Below are 19422 nucleotides of genomic sequence, written 5' to 3' on the forward strand. Positions count from 1 at the left end.
CTCACAGATGCCATGTGGACTAAGGTGGCCTACTCAGTCTTTATTTATGGGTGTAGCTGTTCCAGGAAGTAATTACACTGTAGATACCTGACCTTTGTCCTGTAGACCTTTCTTGCTGACAATGAGGCGCCAGTTTCACTGACTCTGAAGTAGCTTCTAGTGCGTTTTCATTTGTTTACTGCCAGCCTGATGATAGCAGCTATTAAATTTATCTGAATATTAATAACAGCCTGCTCATAATTTTCCCAGAGCTACCTACAGAAAGATTTTATTGAGAAGTGGAAGCCTGGTAGGCAAGCATTTTTGGCTCTGTGTATTAGACCAACGTGTTTCAAGGATGGGTGCATATTAACCACGGGGCAGCTCAGTGAAACGGGCATGATCAAGGTGCTTTGATTACATAAACACAGTGGAGCTGCTTTTTACTGCACAATACTGCAGTGTATTACAGATCAACTTGCATATTCCCAAGGAATGATAACTATCAAAATACTATTGCAGTAAAGATGACTGATTAATGCCAGGACTGAATTTGTTTCAGAGATGCTGTCATCTTTTGGAAATTCAAAACTGTGGTTATTTTCTATATTTGATTTTATTGTTATAGTTATATTTTAGAAATTTGGAAATTAAAAATTAAATTGTGCAGACCTCAATCATTCTGGCATGTTTTACATATTTTGTCTACTAAATGCTGTAAAACTAAATATTGTAATATATTTATAAATAGTTCACAACACAGTCACATATATTAAAGAGCATATTTATTTGTAATGGTCTATTTGATTTTAAATTTTGATGAATTTCATCTGCTTTTCCTGCTCTATAGCATGTTTTTATTGACCACAATTAAGATTTAAAATTAAAAGTGAATAATAACTTAAGAAGTAGGTAAGGTATCTGTAAGGTATCACAGGATCCATCTGAGTTTTATTGTCAGGTTCCAGTTCTGACTTGCCCATTAAGTATTCTGGACACTTGCAAGGGGAGAACTAAGGCAAGAGTGACATTTGAGTAGACAGCAGAGAGGAGTGGGAGACAATACTTAAAAATTGTGGGAGAGGTTGGAATAAAATAATCCTTACTCCTTCCATAGAGAATTGATAGAGAAGACAAACTGACTTGCAGTGCAGGTTTAAAATGCTCAGTCTTTCCAGCTACTCAGGTGTGACTTGGGAGCTGCTACATGAGTAGTGCTCCTTTTGCTCCCTTTGCCTGCCTGTATCCACAGCAGGGGGAAGAGGCACACATGGGCACTGCTCCAGCAGTCGGTCAGTTAGCTCCATGTCCCTTCTGAAACACTGCTCTGTCTCTTCAGCGCTGCATGCTTTGCAGTGCACAAGGATTTGCCTTTAAACGTGACCAAGCTAAAGCTTTATCAGAGGTTCTTCCATAATTTTTACTGCTCTCACTTGGTATTCCCCAGTGCATGAGTCACAGTAAGTACCAAACAATAACATTTTTACAAGAATTAGTGTAGCTCTGAGCAAAAGAATTAATATAAAGGCCTATGAGGTTAGTAGGCTTGCTTACTACTTTTCAGACAGGAGATTGTTCTCCCTCATCATGAAAACAAAAGCCTTGTGAGTCCAAAAGCAAGGCTCCTGGAGTATCTTTCTCAAATGAGTAAAAATTAGGCCAAGCCTTAACAGTTGCTTCGATATGTAGGATGCTGGTACTGTGATTTAAGTAGAGATCGCTGTGAAAGGTTTTCTGTACCAGCTGCATTACTGGCATGCTTAATGCTAACCTTTCAGTAAATATATTGGTATAAAATCTGTGATTATCTCATCTCTGTTAGATCTGTGAGAGTCACTATTAACTCTGCAAAAGTAGGACATCCTTCAGGTTTCTGAAAAGCAGAGGATAAACTTATATTAGCAGATTGGTCAATTATAATACCAGACTTAAGAAGACAGTTATAAGTAAATGTGAGATACCATTTAAAAATTACATTTTATTTTATTAATGCAGAAGAAAAGTTCAAGTTTGTCATCTGAGAGAGAAAAATAGTCTGTTATTCATGACTCCAGCAACATGAGCACAGGCACTTTTCCAAAAACTCCTGGAATTTCTTTATACTCGTTTCAATTCTGGATCGGAATTCCTATAATATTTCCCCCTGCAGTGGGTCTATGGATGGCCCTACCTTTCAGGAAACCATGATACTCAGGAATGTTTCCTGAGTTGTTGAAATAGGGTCTTCCTGGCTGTATTATTTAATGTGCAGCTTAGTATAGAGCAAACTCCTGCTGGTGGTAGACAGAGGGGACAACTTCTTCCCCATCCTCTCTCTGCTGGCTGGCATCCTGATGGATGTTTGTGATAAACAAGCAAGTCAGACACAATTTAGATTTGTCTCTTAACCTTTTTTTTACTTAGGGTTTAGAAGTTTAATATAGAGTTAAAAGGTGAGCGATAAAGGAGCAACCTCATTTCCTGTAGAGACTAGAGAAGGAGGAACCTTAAGAGATTAATCATATGGAGAAGTTGATGAAATCAGTGTTTTGATACCAATTTAGGAAGAAATAGGAGCAGGAGAAATAGAGAAAGAACATCAAGTACCAGATCAGCTTGGAGAGGGCGGAAGGGGTGCAGCCTAGAAACTGTAGTGATATACAGAGATACTGATGTACATCTCAAAAAGAGAGTTCAAAATCTATATCTAGTGGGCATATCCACTTTGTATATGGATGTCTTAAGGTCAGCACAGAGCTAGAGAAAGCTACACACGATACAAAGGAGTGAAAAAGGTATCACACTGAATGTAGTAGAGAAGCAAGGCAATAGTGGCATATTCAAACCCAGGAATGGTCTAGACCTATTGAACTGATAGTGTGCTTTATATTTATTAGCTGCAACAGTCAAAAGAAGAGAGGCTTGTAAACTTAGGTGTGATTTTTAAAAAACATAATCAGAGATACCGAGGATTTCACAGACGTGAAATAAGGATTTAATGCCTCCATTTATTAGAGATTGCTTTTATATCCATACTGAAAATTAATAATAAAGTAATATCACAGGGAAAAAAAGGGCAACAAACCTCATACCAGCAGCTGTACATGACTCTGTATACAGTATGTGATGCCAAATGTGATTGATAAAGTCAGTTACCATGAGAAATTTCATAGATAACTTCAGAATTTGACTTCTTTTCAAAAAGGCATTTTGCCTTCTGTGAAAACTTCCCACATCAATACACCTAGAAGTGAACCAAAATATAAGGTTTAGGACAAAACAAAAAAATGCCAAGCCCACAAGTTTTTAACATTAGGAGAACAAAAAACACTCCTGATCTTTTGTGTATTGAAAAATGCATGAAAATATGGGCAACATGAACAGGAGACAATCAAAACCATTTTCAACTAATATAATTCTGCTCTCTTTTAAGTCAGATAAGGTTGTGGTCCATGAAACTCAGAAAAATATACATTTGGTTAATGGGGACTTACTAAGAATGCACATTTCAGTGCAAAATCTAATTTTTAGGCACAGAGCCTTTCCATTGAAAAACATACTTGTCAAATATAAGCAAGATTTAAAAATGGGAAGTACTGCAGCTTAAGATAGGTAGCATGAATAAAAAGCTACACTTCCTAAATCAAACCAGTAGTTCTAGGGAAGCGCAATATGTTGTGTATGCACCTAATCAACTCACCAAATGAACACACATCTGATTTGCTGCTGTATTTTTTGAAATGAAAGACTTCAGGAGATGACCATTTGATTGGAAATTTGGCACCTAAAGAGCTAATATAATCGTCATCAATGACGTACCTAAAGAATGAGAGGAAACTTCATATATTTGAATGAGTGACATTTCCATAAAGGGTTTATAATTTAATAAAAATACTCTGTCAATTTAGAAGCAAGGAAATGGTAACACTAATTTAGTATAAAATGTCCACAGAAAACAATACTGAAAGCTATGCGCTTAAAGTGATTTCTGTTTAAATTAATTATTTGGATTGTTCAAGAGAAGTATGTTGGAAGAAAATATATTGATACCTTCTGTAAGACTGACAGGATGGTTGTTATTGTCATCTTTTGGGTGTATATTGATAGGACACCATGGACAGGAAAACCAGCAGCAATACTTAGTCCTCTTTTAACAGGATCCATCTTTCCAACCACTCGTTCTACCCAAATACTACAGTCACTGCCCATCTTCACAGATGTAATATCTGGGACATTGTTACCAAAGCAACACATAAAGAAATGTTTGAGGCAACAGTTTTTATAGCATTAAAGTAATTTTTTTTGCCCAAGCTTATAGGAGCTAATCTCCCAGATAAAATGGAATGATGTGTCTAATGCAGGCATTTATAGGGCAACACTTTAAAAGGTTACTAGTCTGACCCCTACACACTGACAAACTCTATGCACATTTTGTTGGTATTAACATTCCTGAGCAGACAACAGATGTGCAGTTCTCAGGGAGAGCATAATGCTTTATCATCTTTTAAAGCACCTTTTAAAGGACGTCACTTGAAAGAAATCATCTCTTTGACTCACTTTCTCATTTTGGTGCAGGCATAGAAATATGGGAGACTACTGAATAAGGAACATATGAAATAGCAGTACAAAATAACCTGTAGTGGCAATTGCGTGAGCTCTGAATAATTAGGTTGTGTTAGCATCACCTCACAATTTCCCCAGGAGAGTGAGAACCAGTCCTAGAGCCACACCACTGATCTCCACTTTTTGGCAACAGGGAGCCTTTCAGGTCCATTATTCTTAGATTGGACCCTGACAGCCCCTTGGTCTCTTAGTGTGTTTTCTGACTCATTTGGATGAGTTCAAACCCAAAATACTGACCTTACCCTTTTGGACAACAGGGCAACCATGGTACAGGACAGCCCCGTGAAAAACAAGTATTTAGTTATGAAATGCTAGGGGGTTGTAAGCCTGAGGTTAGAAACAGGAGGCAAAACTAAAGGTAAGCAGCATGGTTGTGCTGATCTCATGATTTGTAGCCACAAGGTAGATGTCACCACCACCTCCTGCTCTGAGCCACTCACTGCCTTTCAAGTTCATCTGCCTTCTAAGTGAGCTCATTCATTGTACTAATTCTGCAGAAAAAACTAACGGTAAAACACAAAAGTGGAGAGCTTTGTTGGGCTTGCAAGAGGAAAGAAGGAAGGAGACAACCCCTTTGGGGAGCAGTCAGTCATTTGATCAGCTCAGCTATAAAACACGTCATGTTTTCAGAGGGAAGACTGTGAGGGCAGAGCTACGTTTCTCTGGCCAGTGCTTGTCAGAATACAGTGTGCTTTCTTTCCCCACTTTGGCTGGTGCTATCACTAACCAGAAAAACCACTTCCCTGCTAGAGCAGCATGCATCACACTTCCTGACCACCCTCCCTGCAACCTGCCCTCCCTGCATCTTGTCTCACGTACTCAGCCACAGCTGCCTGAAAAGCTCATCACCAGCTCCTGGTTCTGTCCCTAGGAACTTTCTGTCCTCCACCCTGCTCAGAAAAGTCGGGAGAACTTCTTTCTTCAAGCTTCTGGCTTCAAGCCCTGTGTACCCTTGGCATTTTTCTATCCATAAACACCTCTGAAGTTTGTTTACCCATCTGGTGCTTTGTTTACACATCTTGCATTCACCAAGAGCAAGAAAAGGACACGACATCCAGTTCATGGTACAATAGTTAAACAACATTACAATTTTTATCAGCATTCAAAAATTAACCACAGTGGGATTATCCACGCCAGTGAAGCAAGCAATGACGTTAACTCAAGATGATGCTGCACCTGTCTGAGAATAGGTGCTCATGAAACCTGTGCCAGCGGCCTCGTACCTTGCCATGCCAAAATCGAATACTAAACAGTTTCTTGCAGCCTGGGGAAAGTGAGAGAAACATATCTGAAATCTGTGCTTAAGAGTTTTAAGAAAAATATAGCAGTTGAATATATTGGCTTGAGCTCCTGTTGTTTATATCTAAAAGAAGGTTAGTGTATTGGTCAAAAATATGAGTGAATTTCTGGCTCTGAGTCAGTGAACATTTTTCACCTCTGTGTAGGAACATACACATAGTACATATGAGCTTAAATGCATGTAGTATGAGTTGCAATATGTTCACATATGCTTGAATGGTGAAAGAATTTTAGGCTGGAGTCTAGTCATCCAACCAGGTATTTTCCTGAAACACCAGCACTAGGACACTCAATGTGAATTTTTAAAAGTGTTTTGTGACTTTTTAATTACAGAAATCAAGGACTCCTTGGAAATTTTCAAGATTTTTCATTTCTTCAGGCCGCTAGATAGGAGAGCAGGAAAATTTCCTCTCTGCATCCAGATGTGAGCATGGATAAATATCAAGAAGTACAGAAACAAGCTACTCTCGGATGATTCCCTGCCCATGAGAGGTAGGGCAGAAAAGCCATCCATATCCCAACATCAAAGTATGGCAGTAGGGAGCTGAAAAAATATAGATAGAGAAAGATTTAATTTTTAAAAATCCTCATTGTTGCTGATCTTTTGTATTGCTCTGATTTTGGATCACTCTTATACTGGGATGTCCTAACACCAGCCTGCTCCATGCCCATATCCCAGTTTTCTCTGATGTCTCAAGTGTTTTTTTCCAGTGGTAAAAATTTCTTTTTATTCGAGCTGTCCATGGACAAAAGAACAGCTGAAAAGTTTTATTTCGTCTTATTAGATTCTGCAGGGCTGAAGTCTTACAGGACGCATAGTGTCCCATAAAATTCAGTGGCACATTTTTTACTGCAAATATTTGTCAAGACCGTCAGAAAACCTATTGTACTTACTAAATCATGGTGAATAAAGTTATTTATTTCCAGATATTCCATCCCTTTGCACACATCCCTTTGCACATGCTCAGCAGCACATCTCTGCCGAGTTTCCCCTGCCTTTGCTGAAGGTAATGGAGCAGGCAGCCATTTTCCATTAATTCAGTCACAATGTAGAGAGGCTTCTGATATGTGCACACTCCATAAAGCTGGACCAGCTTTGGGTGTGTCTCAGTTTAAATGAGACACATGTGTTTTGCTGAGGATGAGTTGTGAGTAAGACTCAAACTCCTCCCTCTAAGCAATTGTAAATCTGAAATGAAGAGGCTCCAATTGAAGGGAAAAAAACACGTGGAAAAAGGAAAAATAACAGCCCTTTATTAAAAAGATTTATGTGTATTGGCAGAAACAATGAAAGGAAATAAGTAAAAAAACTGAAAAATACTCCTATACCCACAAATAATCCCCTTCAAAACAAACCAATAAACAAGCAAAGAAAAAAAGTAAACAGTTCAGTTTTCACCCTTTGGTGCAATTCTAACCACAGTCAACAGGGGGTGCTGTTGGATCACCGGAGATGCAGAGCCTGCAGTTTGTTATGCTGGTCAGCATGGGGCGCTATGGGATCACTGGTCATTGCCACATGGGGGTAACACCCTCAGGCATGTGCTGGAGAAACTGAAAATGGGTTTCCTTCCCCCACACACACACTGGGAAAGGGGAGAGAAAGGAGGGAGAGAAACAACAACAAAAAAAGTCCTCCCCAATGGGAAAAACTCACTCTGTTCTCCTGGCTGAATCATGCAGTATGGTTTTCCTTCTCCTTTTGATGTGCACAAGAACCACTGCTAAGAAAGAAACAAATAGGAAAAGGGAAAGGGAAAAAACCTCCCAAAACAGTTCCTTCCTGATGCAAATCCAAGCAGAATCCACAGCTGGCAGCCAGACTGAGCTTACACTCTGACCTTGTTCCAGCTTCAGCAGCCAGCCCAGAACTCCTCCCCCCCCCCCCCCCCCCCCCCCCCCCCCCCCCCCCCCCCCCCCCCCCCCCCCCCCCCCCCATTTCCCAGGAGACAAGAGGAAAAAGAAGTGGGAAAGAACTCCTCACTCTCCCTTCCCAGGAGACGAGATTCTGAGGGCCGCTAAGTAGGAGGCAGCTTATATTGTGTTACTTAAGCGCCCACTTAACATCCCTCCATGCAGTGGGCAGGGGGAAGGGAAAAATTCCTGCCTAGTTTCTAAGAACCAGCAAAACCATGACAGGGCGGGAGAGTTTCCTGTTTAAAACTGCATTTTAGACAGGCTAAAATTTGTCCTTGGCAGGCAACTAGACCTTTGATTCTCATGATAGTTTTGAAAAATACTTTCAGTAGTCGATAAACAGTATCCAATTCAACTGGCTTCAGACTTCTCCCACTACCTACCACATTTCTGCCTACAACTTCCTCCAAAATGTTTACTCATAATTGTTCATCAGTTATATAAATCCAGTGAATGCAAAGCTTAATTTAGTTGATGCAAAATGGAAAGGTCTAGTAACGCCCAGCTTTCAGGCAGGGGACGTGACCCTACAAGGGTTCTTCTCATCTGGGCTTTGCCAAGACCTTATGTGTATACTTTTCCCTAATTTGCAAAATTTGCAGATATGATAATATAGTTTCTCAAAAGTTTTAGTTAGATAAAAGCTCTGCTGGTAGTCCTAGAGACACTGAATTATGGATATAAAAGTAGTTGTAGGAGTACATTTATTTATCAGAACATTTACTCCCCATTTTGTTCCACAGCACAAAGCAGTGAACACTCTGAAGAAAGAGCCTGATGATAGGCGTAGGAAGCATCTGCATCAGTTTAGTTCAGACCTTTATATCAGTCTTTCTCTGCTGCACATCCACTATTCCCACCAAACTGCTTTGTCTATTTGTTTAAATGGACCTAGGTTATATTTATTTCTTGGTCAACTGCCAGATATAATAACTTTTGTACTTACATCATCAGTTTGGTCTCCTCCACAAAATCATCTTCAGACATTGCACCTTCAATGATAGTTTTGATGGCAACCTTGATTGTTGCTCTCCATTTACTGAGATAAACAACTCCAAACTGGCCATGCCCGAGTTCTTCAATGAATATCAGTTCAGATGGGTTTAATCCCAACTCCTCTACAAAAGCAACCCAGTATGTAACAAGAGTCAGTCCAGTTTTCCAGTTGGCCTTCTAACTGTGCTCCAGGAGACATGGCTTGCTATTTGCAGTTCATGCACACAGCGAAGCATCACACTTGCTCATCAGATGCAGCATGGGTTTTAAATATCTGAAGAATTCCACTTGCTCACATACGTTTAAATTTAAATTAAAATTATTTTACAGCTTTTGGAATCTGATTAATGTTTAAATTGCTTAATGTAGGAATGTCTGAGACATGAAGATAAGGCAAGTGTTTAGCCTTGGCTGCACATGAGAACTTTTTTGGCATTATGATAGGTGATGTTTTTAGCTCCAGAACAGTTCCAGATGGATAGTATAGCTACAGAAATAGTTACTGGCTGCTTTTATTTTAATTACCACAATAGTTCTACCATTCAGAAATATTAAGGCTTGAGATTCTTGAAACATGAAAGACACTCAATTTTTGGAAGTTCTTGTCATCAGACAGATTGTATGGAATTCCTGACCTATATACACAAAAGTGGCATTTTTAGCTTGTTTGCAATAACACCATGTAGGATTCCATTCTTATTCTAAAACTTGCAGAACCGAAAAAGAAAATCTTCCCCATAAATGATACGAATTTTATTTTTCAATTTTCCTAAGCATTTAAATAAACCAAGTAGCATTTCAAAAGCTGTTAAATGTCTATTTGAATCTTAGGTTCACTTAGAAAAGTCCAGATAGCTCTGGAATGCACTGGTAGTTGTAAGAGAAGCACATCAGTCACTGAACAGAAGCAACTGAGTCAGATGCCTAATTTAGTACTGACACCTTATAGGAAATGAGTGTCTGTTTCTGGTGAATATGTGTCTGTTGATGTGTTTCTTATTACCAAGACATTTCACAGATACAGCTTAATTATGGGTGAATACAACCTAAATTCTTGCCTAGGTAGGTAGCTAAATATCCTCCAAACAAAGACAAAAAATTTACCATAATTCAGTCCTGCCGTTGCTGGTGAAGAACATCCATCTGATCCAACTGGATATCGCAGGCATTTGATTTGACCTGTAGGAAACAGAACAACAATATTCTGTTAGCCAATTGCTTAATTTTAAAATATGCTATGTCATACCTCTTCTGAAACAAAAATATTTGGAATCTGATGTACATTTCTTATTTCTTGAAGTTACTTTTCTTTACAGCTTCTTCAGATAAAACACTGCAGTGGAAGAAATGGAGAAAGAATATTCAATAGGGCTCTGACGACAAAAAACCTATACTTTCATAAAGCCAGGAGTTACAGTCTTGTTTGTTTTTTGTATGACACTAGTGATCCTAAATAAATGAGTCTAAGATACTGTATTACCCACCTAAGTGGCATCTTCCAGCATGATTTCTCAGATTTGTTTCCCATCGCAAGAAATATCTTCGTGTCTGTCATTCATTTTCTTTGCATTCATGAGCCAGCACTACAAGTGAATACATCCCTCACCAAGGATTCTGAGTGTTCATTAATTCTTCCCACTGTTACTTTCAGGTTCTTAATTTAGCACTTATTTGAATATAACCTTTTAAATTCAAATGTTCCTAATTACCTGTTTTCTCCCAAAACTTAAAAACATATTTAAAGTGTAGCTTGAGATTAAATTTTGTGTTCTGCTTCTCCAAAGATTCTTTACTGGAGGTTTTATTGGGTACATTTGCTTTTCTGTATTTCTTCACATTATCCATCTTGTTTGCTTTCTGTATATTTTGCTGTCCATCTATCCCTTCTTCCTGTGAAGAAACTAAGAAGTTAAATTTGCTTTTCAGGCTGGAGGTAGTTGCTGAAGGTTAGTACCCTAAATTGTGGTCATATGTTCCCAGCAAGCAAAGATCAGAATACAGAAACATTATTGAGGCATTGTCAGAAACATTATTGAGTCTACAGAAATTGTGAGCCTTTTCCCAGCACTCAGGTGGTGGGGAGGGCTTACTCCACCTTTCCAAGAAAGGGGATGGAGGGAGGAAGAGAGTGGTGGTAGCAGCAATGCCTTTGCTTTGCTCCTCTCATCTCTGGCTTGCTATAAGAGATAGAGAAGGAAAGCAGACACAGTTGATGCAGGAGGATGTAGGAGAGCCGATGAAAAGGGTATACAACAGGTTGAGATGGGATAAGTCAGTGCTGCAGGTTGTTGCTACTGATACGGGGAAAAGTGAGTCCTGTGGCTGTTGTCTGGCAAACAAGTAAGACTGCACAGTAAGGGGATGAGGTGATTTTGGGAGACAAGCGGGAGAAGTTAGAGGACAGCACAGTCTTGGATGAACTTACAATGTGCAGAGCCTACAGAGAAGGAAAACAGTTTGGTGCAGTGGCCAAAGGCTCTCACAGTGTGGTTTGGTAGCCATGGCACTTCATGTTACATGGGTGAAATGCACAGCTTCCACAGCAGATTATTTGAGGATCTCAGTGAGTGCAGGTAATCTTGTCATGACAGGACATTTATGCCCTGACTCCCAGATCCACTGCCTTCCATCATCTTTTCTGTGCACAGGGTAATTAACTCTGCATGAACAGCACCCCAGTGGTTTCCTGCTCTTGTGCACTGCATGCCCAACCTACACAACTATTCTGAGGAGTTTGGGGAAAGCTTTTCCATCACCCCTTGATTCAAACCCTAACCATTCAGAGCAACTCACCCTTTAGCCCATGAATACATGGACAGCGTAAGACAACTCTGTCGACTTGAATCTCTTACAACAAATGCACTTCTTTGGACTGAAAAGAAATCCAAGTAGAGTTATTTTCCACTTTCGAGCTTGAATAATCCTTCCTTGAGATAGGACTTGCAGCTACCAAATTCTGTGGAATACCTATGACTATTTGAGAGGGAGATAAAGCAGTGGAGAACAGGAATGGATAGTCAGGTATATAGCAGAGAAAAATTAACCAAGGGAAAATACTAAGTGCCATGCAATTTCTTGGAGTTAAATAATTTAGGTGAATTATGATCTTCAGTGTGAAGTAGTGCAAATGCTTTGATTTATTAAAAAATCAAGTCACACGAATCACTAGGAAAAAAACTACTGTGAAACAGTTCTGTCTGAGATGTTTTCCCCCAGTCTTTCTTGTCCCAGGCTCATGTTAGTCCTAAAACAAAGACCTAATGAGTTTATCTGAGTTAGGCACCTTGGTAACTGAAGGGGGTAGAATGCAATATGGATGGTTTGCTCTGAATATAAGGAAGATGCAGTGGTTTTGTTAAGCTGCTAAACTTAACTAAATTTGCTTACTACATGGATTTTAGTCTTCAATGTCTAATGCAAGCACAGTAAACCACATGTAATCTGATTTATCTAGCATAGAAAATCTATATAGAATTTGCTGGGGATACAATTTAAAGCTCTGTGAAGTCTGAATAGTCTACACTCTATGCTTACCCCAGAAAGTTTTCTTATTTTAAAGTACTTTTACAACATACCAAAAAGATTTGACTGTGATAATGCTCTTGATCCTCTACTGATAGATCTTCCTAGGTACTGTTAGCTCTGTGTATAAGCTGAGTAACCTTCTGGCACAAGAGGAGTTCTGCCTGTCTTCTGTTTATGTTTTTGCAGTACCACCTGCAACAAGGAGAGAACCTATCCTTTATTCAGACAGTAAAAATGAATGTTTACTTTGTTTCACAGATTAATAGTTACATTATTCCAAGTCAAAAAACCTATCTAGAACCATCACTGTATATAAACATCTCCTAATTTGGAATTACTTTCTTAGACCTTTTTTTTTAGAATATTTTTCCCTGATTCACTGTGATTAAATATTAGCTCAAACAAAAGAAACCCCAGGGAACAGTTATGCCAAACTGTGATGAAATTTACAGTCCTGGATGATGTGTCAAAACTTTCTTCTCTACAATTTTTCAGAATTTAACTTTCCAGTAAATAAGTTGGAGTCATTGGATCTAACTCCATGGTCATAACACACAAAGAGCAGAATACAGAAACATTATGCATGAAGTCTACAGAAATAGGAAACATCTGGGTTCTGACATTACAATTAATGAAAATGAGCATTGTTGAAGTACTCAGTGTTAGTAACTTTACCATCTCTGAGCAAATAGTTCCAAATCTAAACACTGAATTCATTCTAAGAATAATGTTTTACAAAAAAAAAAAAAAAAAGAGTTTTGATGAACAGATGTTTGTGTCTAATACACATTGAAGGATTAAGCATTAAAATATATTACTGCAATCAATTTTTAGACATGAAGGCACAATTATAATTTTCAAAGGTACTTACTTGTACATTTCTAAATTACTTTTCTTGTTCTCAGTAACATAGTTGCTGGGAATTAGACCTTCACTCCTGAAACAGTATATAGGGGAAAATGTCTAGTATAGTGTAAAGTATTAATAGGATGAAGATATACATCATCCTTTTGTTGAATTACAAGAGTTCCTTATACTAGTGGCTATTGAATACAACTTTGAGTCCTTTCATCCCAGGCACAACCTTTTTGCCCCACAACTGAGGATGGCTACTCAAATGAAAAACCCAGCTGAGACAGGTATTTATTGAGTGCTGAGGTCAGCATGCTAATAAGTCAAATCAAAAGCAAATTTAGGAAAAAAACATATTTCCTCTAAATCAGAAGCTACCCTCTTCATTTCTGGCCTAAACAATGCTTCTATATGAAGAAATATAAAGTGTGTGCTTGCTTGTATATACAAAACACAATCTGTATACTTTTGCTACAAATATGAGTTGAGAAAAAAAGCATTTAAAGTATTTAAAGGAGAAATTTGAATGGAAAGGAGATGGTTACTATATAACATATAACCCCTCCCAACACCAGAGTACCAGATACACTGAAGAAAATGCAAAGGAGAAAGGGGAATAACATGAAACAAACATAAGTGGGAAAAGGATCCTAACTGAAGTTATCTAGCTCTCTAAAATACACAGGTATTTTGGGCCAGAGGTTTTATTTCAGGCACATGTCTTCATAATCTCTATAGTTTTAGAAAGTGTTTACGCACACATATTCCATTGTAAAACACTTGAAGTATGGAAAGCTGGATTTGCACATGGCTCAGAGCCCAGTGATTCACATGGTCCTTAAACACCCTTATGTTGCTTGTGAAATTACTGAGTCTAGGGCCTAACTCTGAATTCCCAGCAGATTCTAGATTCCCTGTCCATTTCTGGGATGCCAAACACTGCTAAAAGTCAGTCAACATTTGTGCCTCATACGTAGATGAACGCTTTCAAACCTGTCCCTAAATTATCTCACATCTCATTCTATCCGCCTGCTTTTGCAGAGGTTGTTTTAGGCTTTTTAGGCTTTTTTTCTTTCTGTGTAGGGAGATTGAAATAGATGCCCACTCTCTTACCCGTGTTGGTCTCTTGCCTTCCACCAGTGGGGATCATACTGTTCAAGGATAATGTGTTCTTCTGACTTCTTTAGAGGTCAATCTGAAGGCCCTCTAGCAAAAAAATCATAGAGTGCAATAACTCTGGGTTTCTTGGTGTAGTCTTCCAATGCCTCGGCAGGTAGAGGAGGTAATGGCTTGTTCTTAAACTGCAATTGCCTCTTGAGCTGGTGAAAAATAAAAGTATCTTTCATAACTACTCTTTTCTCTCTACTATTGTTTGCTTAATTCCCCTGCTATTATACTGTCCCAGTAAATAAGAGGAACTTGTCACGGTTGTTACTTCCTCTTGTTGGTGCAGAAGCAAAAATTGTAATGGAAAGTACAGTGAATAGTAAATAAGCTATCTACCTAATGGGGGTGACTTCTACACAGTATGAATGCTGGGACGACTCCTCAGCTGGTTTAAAGCAGAGCAGCATTAAAGTCACAATGTCTGGAATTTCAGTCATTTGTCTGGAGAATTAACACAGAGAACACTGCAGACTTTCTTAACAAGTTGGCAGAAACATAGTAATTTTCTTTTGCATCAGAGGAGGTTCTAGCTTTGCACTTAGCTACTATTTGAAAACTCAGATTAATTCAAGTTAGATCTAGTAAAACTGACGTGAACATTTCACATACCAGCTGAGCAAGGTGAGCTTGCATCTGCCCATCAGGGCAGTCCCACCCTTTTCATCTCTGTGACCCAAAACCAAAAGTAGGAGGAAGAACGAAGAACCACCTTCTTCATGACAGTAAGCTTGGGAAACCTAATTGTGACCCTGTATTTACATCAGTATGAATCTTCAGTTACCTTTACTCTGTAATTTTTATGCAACAAAGTACCTTACATACTCAGGAGTTAGTTACTCCCCAGCTTGCTCTGGTGCTGAGCCAGTGTATGTCAAATCAGCTCAATTATCTCTTTTCACCTGCCGAAACATGACTTACCCTGCATTTCCAAATAGATGTGTAGGAAACATCTGGCTGTGAGGCTGAGTAGTGGGTCACCAGGCCAGTGTCAGGATCCAGGTTCACTTTTGTTCTCATTGCTCTGCTTTTGACAAACATGAAGCATTTATGTGAATGCGTATCTATAAATATTCACATAAAAATATCCAAGGATGTACATGCCTTCCTTCATTAGGGATATGTAGAGTGCACTGTCTTTAAACTTCTGCATATTTGCATTCCTGCTGAAAATAGAGGGATTTTAAGAAGTTCTTTATGTATAGATATTCTGATCATCATAATTACTGAAAAGCTTAAGCATTTCACATACCTTTCTTGCACTGTGCAGCAGCAGCAGAAAACAGGCTGGATGCTGTGATCTGTGAACATTTTCCATATTTTCAGTGTTCCTGTTTGTTTGTTTGTTCGCAGAACTTACAGAATTAAGAACTATCATATGTGCTTGGCCCCACTATTAGCCCTGTCTTCCTGTGAGATATCTAGCAAGTATTAAGGCTGAATTTGCAGACACCAAAGACAGCAGAGCTTTCCTACCATCCACTGCCTTCCTTACATCTTAGCAATTATGAGGCCACGTGTATGAGTTAAATCATCTTACTAAATCAGCAAAACTAAGATAAAAAAGAGACCTTGACAGCCAGATTAGTACCGATGTGACTGATCACACCACCCTGTACAAGCTCCATCCAGCGCAACGAGGGGGATGAAAATCTCATCAGGGACAAGAAGTGGAGAACTGTCTGCTTTAGCACTGATATAGTTTTTAGATCACTCAAGCCAAATACAAAATAACATTTGCATGACAAGCTTTTCTTTATTGCAAGGTTCATTACAGGAGACACACTTCATTCAATTCTTTGAAATAATACTGATTTTCTGTTGCAGACATTATTATATATGCATTATTAATAAATGCATTAGCCCAGGTTTAAAGTGCTGACAGATATATGCTTTACTCTTACATGTCAAGTGGCTGATAATCCAGAGAAAAATACACTGGATACATCATCACAGACATCAAACATTTAAAGAGAAACCAATCCAACATATCTTGCATGTGCAGCAGGGAGGATATGATATTAAATAGGTCAGAAGGCATTAAGAAGATTTGAACAAGGTAAATAAATGGTTCACATCTGATCTGGACTTCTGCTACTCAGACTAAGAGCTACTTTCCATAATTTGTGTTCCCACAGCAGCTTGAGCCAAATTGTAGCAGTTATGGTCCCATACTCTTTCTCTCTGCACTGTTGTTCATCTCATTTCAACGTCAGCAAGACAGGATGCTGAACCAGCAGGTACTCCCTTTCTGCTGGCTCAGCTCCCTGAACTGTCTCACCATCATGCATTGCCATGGGCGAGTGGGAGGGCAACAGCACCAGCAGGACAGGCTCAAGCTCTTGTATGCAATGTACAGTCTCTTAAGAAGCATGAGAGTCAAGGCTGGAGAGACAAGGTTCCTCTCATATTCAGTTGCACTAACAAAAAATAAACTTTTTATCCCACTCCAGTGTGTCCTATTTTTCTCTGCCACAGAGATCATAGTTTGCAAAGAGGCCTCAGAAAGGTATTTGGAATAGGTTTCCCAAGGTCTCAGAATTTTACTGCTTTGTATTTAACATGGTATTTCTTTGTGTGGTCCTACCAGTCCCTCCCACTTTATTTGGTTTTGCCTTCTGGCATTTTTGTCCTGTTGATCCCAGTGACCTAATCCAGCCTGGAATAAATAGAGTGTCCCTTCTGATGTCTTGTGAAACTTTTTGCCAATGCCTGTTACCAACTGAAAAGCCAAGTGTGCTGAGAGTATGCATCCTAGCATTCAAAACCACCTTACTACATGATGAAAATGTAATTATTTTCTCTATGAAAGTATGCAACTTAGCAAATCTTGCTCAAATAAAAGAAGCAAAAACGTCAGATGTCAGAATGATAAGACCAATTCCAGTTCTTACTTGGAAGAGATCTATCTCATAATTCTTTTGTTTAGGCTGTCTTGAAAGTCGTGACGCAGTTTCCCTTAGACTGTTGCATCCTGTGAAGAACCTTTTACGTGGGAAATTGGTGACCGTACAGTAATCAGAAGACATCATCAATATTTTTAACAGAAGTTCCCACTGACAGCTATGCAAAATGCAGAAACTAAAAATACCCAAGCAATGCAGTTCATTTGCTGCATGATTTTCCAGTGTACATCAAACTTTCTCTCAGACGTTTAAAACTGTGTTTCATAAACTGTGGGTGAAAAAATTCTTGGGTTTGTTTTACTTCAGCCAGTGACATGAAGTTTAATCCACGTTTGTGAAGTATTTAGTTATTTGCAAACAGGAATATGGCATTTGAAAGCTTGTTTGTTTCCTCTAATTGAAACATCTAGTCTAGTTAAATATACTACTCCTCATCAGATAATTTCTTTTTCTTATAAAACACCAGAAATAGTTAGAAGCAGCACTTCAGACTTTCAATGTAACACTAGAATAAACTTCTAATAGGATTTTAAAGATTTAGCTGTTACCAGAAAACAAAGGGTTCAGACAGACATTATGGACATTTAATTCTGTCTTACTTTATGAACCCAGCAATTCGAATACATTTATAGTGTAAGCTCAGGAATCCTTTTTACCTTCAGTGAATTTCAGACTTGCTCCGTTCATGGGTGCTTTTTGTGTCTGATGCCCTCCTTTTGCTGTGCTAAAGTGATTAGCAATAAATGCCTGTATGTGACATTTTAAAAATTTCCCAAGCATATACAATATGGAATATTTGACCTCTTACTCTGTCCATAAAACCATAAAAAAGGTATAGGTTGAAGCTGTAATCATGATGTTTCCTTCCTCGGACACGTGCTTCATTTGGTGAGCAGTTTTTCCAAGCGAAGAGTGTGCAATCCAATAAAGATCACAAAATATGATATGATAAATTCTGCAGACTAAAAGTTAAAGCTCAGGTTACACTAGGGACATGGGCCAGATAAGGCCACTCTGAACTGAACTGAACTGCTGGGACCAGAGGAGCAGCACAAATTTTGCACAGTTGTACTGAAGGCTTGTACTCTTCTAGCATGTTTTGCAAGAAACTCTTGCTCTTGCAGCGAAGCAGCAAGTTAACTGTAGTCAACACTACAAACTCAGCTGCACCCATCAAACCCAGATCTTTGCTGTAATATATGGTGTGCCTCCTGATCTGGTCTGTCAGTTTTCAACAGTACAAGAAAAATCAATAATCTGATAGAAAGCCACTGTACAGTTTGCTAAAAACAATTTAAAATATAAGCTTCCAGCTTTTCACATGTGCAAGCTGAGGCTTTGTTTTTCCTGTAAGTCTGCACTGGAGGAAAGAGAGCTTTAGTTCTACCAAACGTTTTGTGCATGTCTGTGCAGTTTGTGCTTTTAAGAACTGCATGTGGAAATGTCTATTAATATGTAAAAGTAGTTGCTTTGTGGAATCCATTGTACAATGGATTAATATCTGTGCATTAATTTTGAACGTCAAGACAAGCAGTCTGAACAGAGATCACCTTAGCAGTGCAGAAAACAGGTTCGTATTTTTGTGGCAATATTTAAATACTTCAATTGCTGTTGCACAAAACAAAACTGCAAGATCAAAATATGCAGCTAAGTTTACTTACAGGTAGAAAGGATCATTTATGGTTATCCATTTATATTCAAATGAAAATGCAAACCTCTCTTCGTGAGCTGTGCCAGTGCAACAGCCCAAGTTGAGCTCTTCGCTCTGATACGAAACATGGTAAACCACAAGTAATGCTTGAGTACGCCTAATTACCTTTTATTAAAAAAAAAAAAAAAAAGCCTCTGAAGAGAAAAAAGTGTCTGTTTTCCAGTAGTGAACATTTTATAAGAAAAAAAAAGTTATTAAACTCTTATCATAGGTCCAAGTATTTCTTTTTAAAAAATGATAAAAGCCACACTAGATTATAGCATTTGGTTCTGTTCAGATGGATTTTTGACACCAGCATTTGAAAAAAAATCAGCAACAATAAGAAGGCGAGGAAGGACTGAAGCTGCTTAAGTGAGCTCATCCAGAAGAAAGGATGACACATTTCCATCTGCCTTTGAAAATATCAGGAGAGTCAGCAAGACAGCTGCCTCCAAAGGTTTTCTGATCCTTTCTAAAATTAGACACCTAAGG

General features: G+C 38.7%; 1 protein-coding gene across 1 annotated transcript; it reads right to left on the reverse strand.

The window, feature by feature from the left end:
• Window positions 1-1783: 1783 nt before the first annotated feature.
• LOC114065714 (tyrosine-protein kinase TXK-like) lies at window positions 1784-19055 on the reverse strand. The gene is given in 18 exon segments (XM_027899829.1): window positions 1784-1852; window positions 3044-3160; window positions 3162-3202; window positions 3659-3777; window positions 5805-5845; window positions 6775-6834; window positions 6837-6986; window positions 8658-8664; window positions 8744-8915; window positions 9898-9972; window positions 10503-10720; window positions 11587-11658; window positions 12448-12510; window positions 13190-13255; window positions 14284-14489; window positions 15256-15358; window positions 15587-15635; window positions 18902-19055. Coding segments are annotated over 18 exon segments (1644 nt in total). The 5' UTR covers window positions 18918-19055.
• Window positions 19056-19422: the final 367 nt, after the last annotated feature.

The sequence above is a fragment of the Empidonax traillii genome, unplaced genomic scaffold, assembly GCF_003031625.1.
Source record: "Empidonax traillii isolate 1590-97213 ecotype Southwest subspecies unplaced genomic scaffold, ASM303162v1 scaffold690:size337178, whole genome shotgun sequence".
In the NCBI taxonomy this organism is placed as follows: Eukaryota; Metazoa; Chordata; class Aves; order Passeriformes; family Tyrannidae; genus Empidonax; species Empidonax traillii.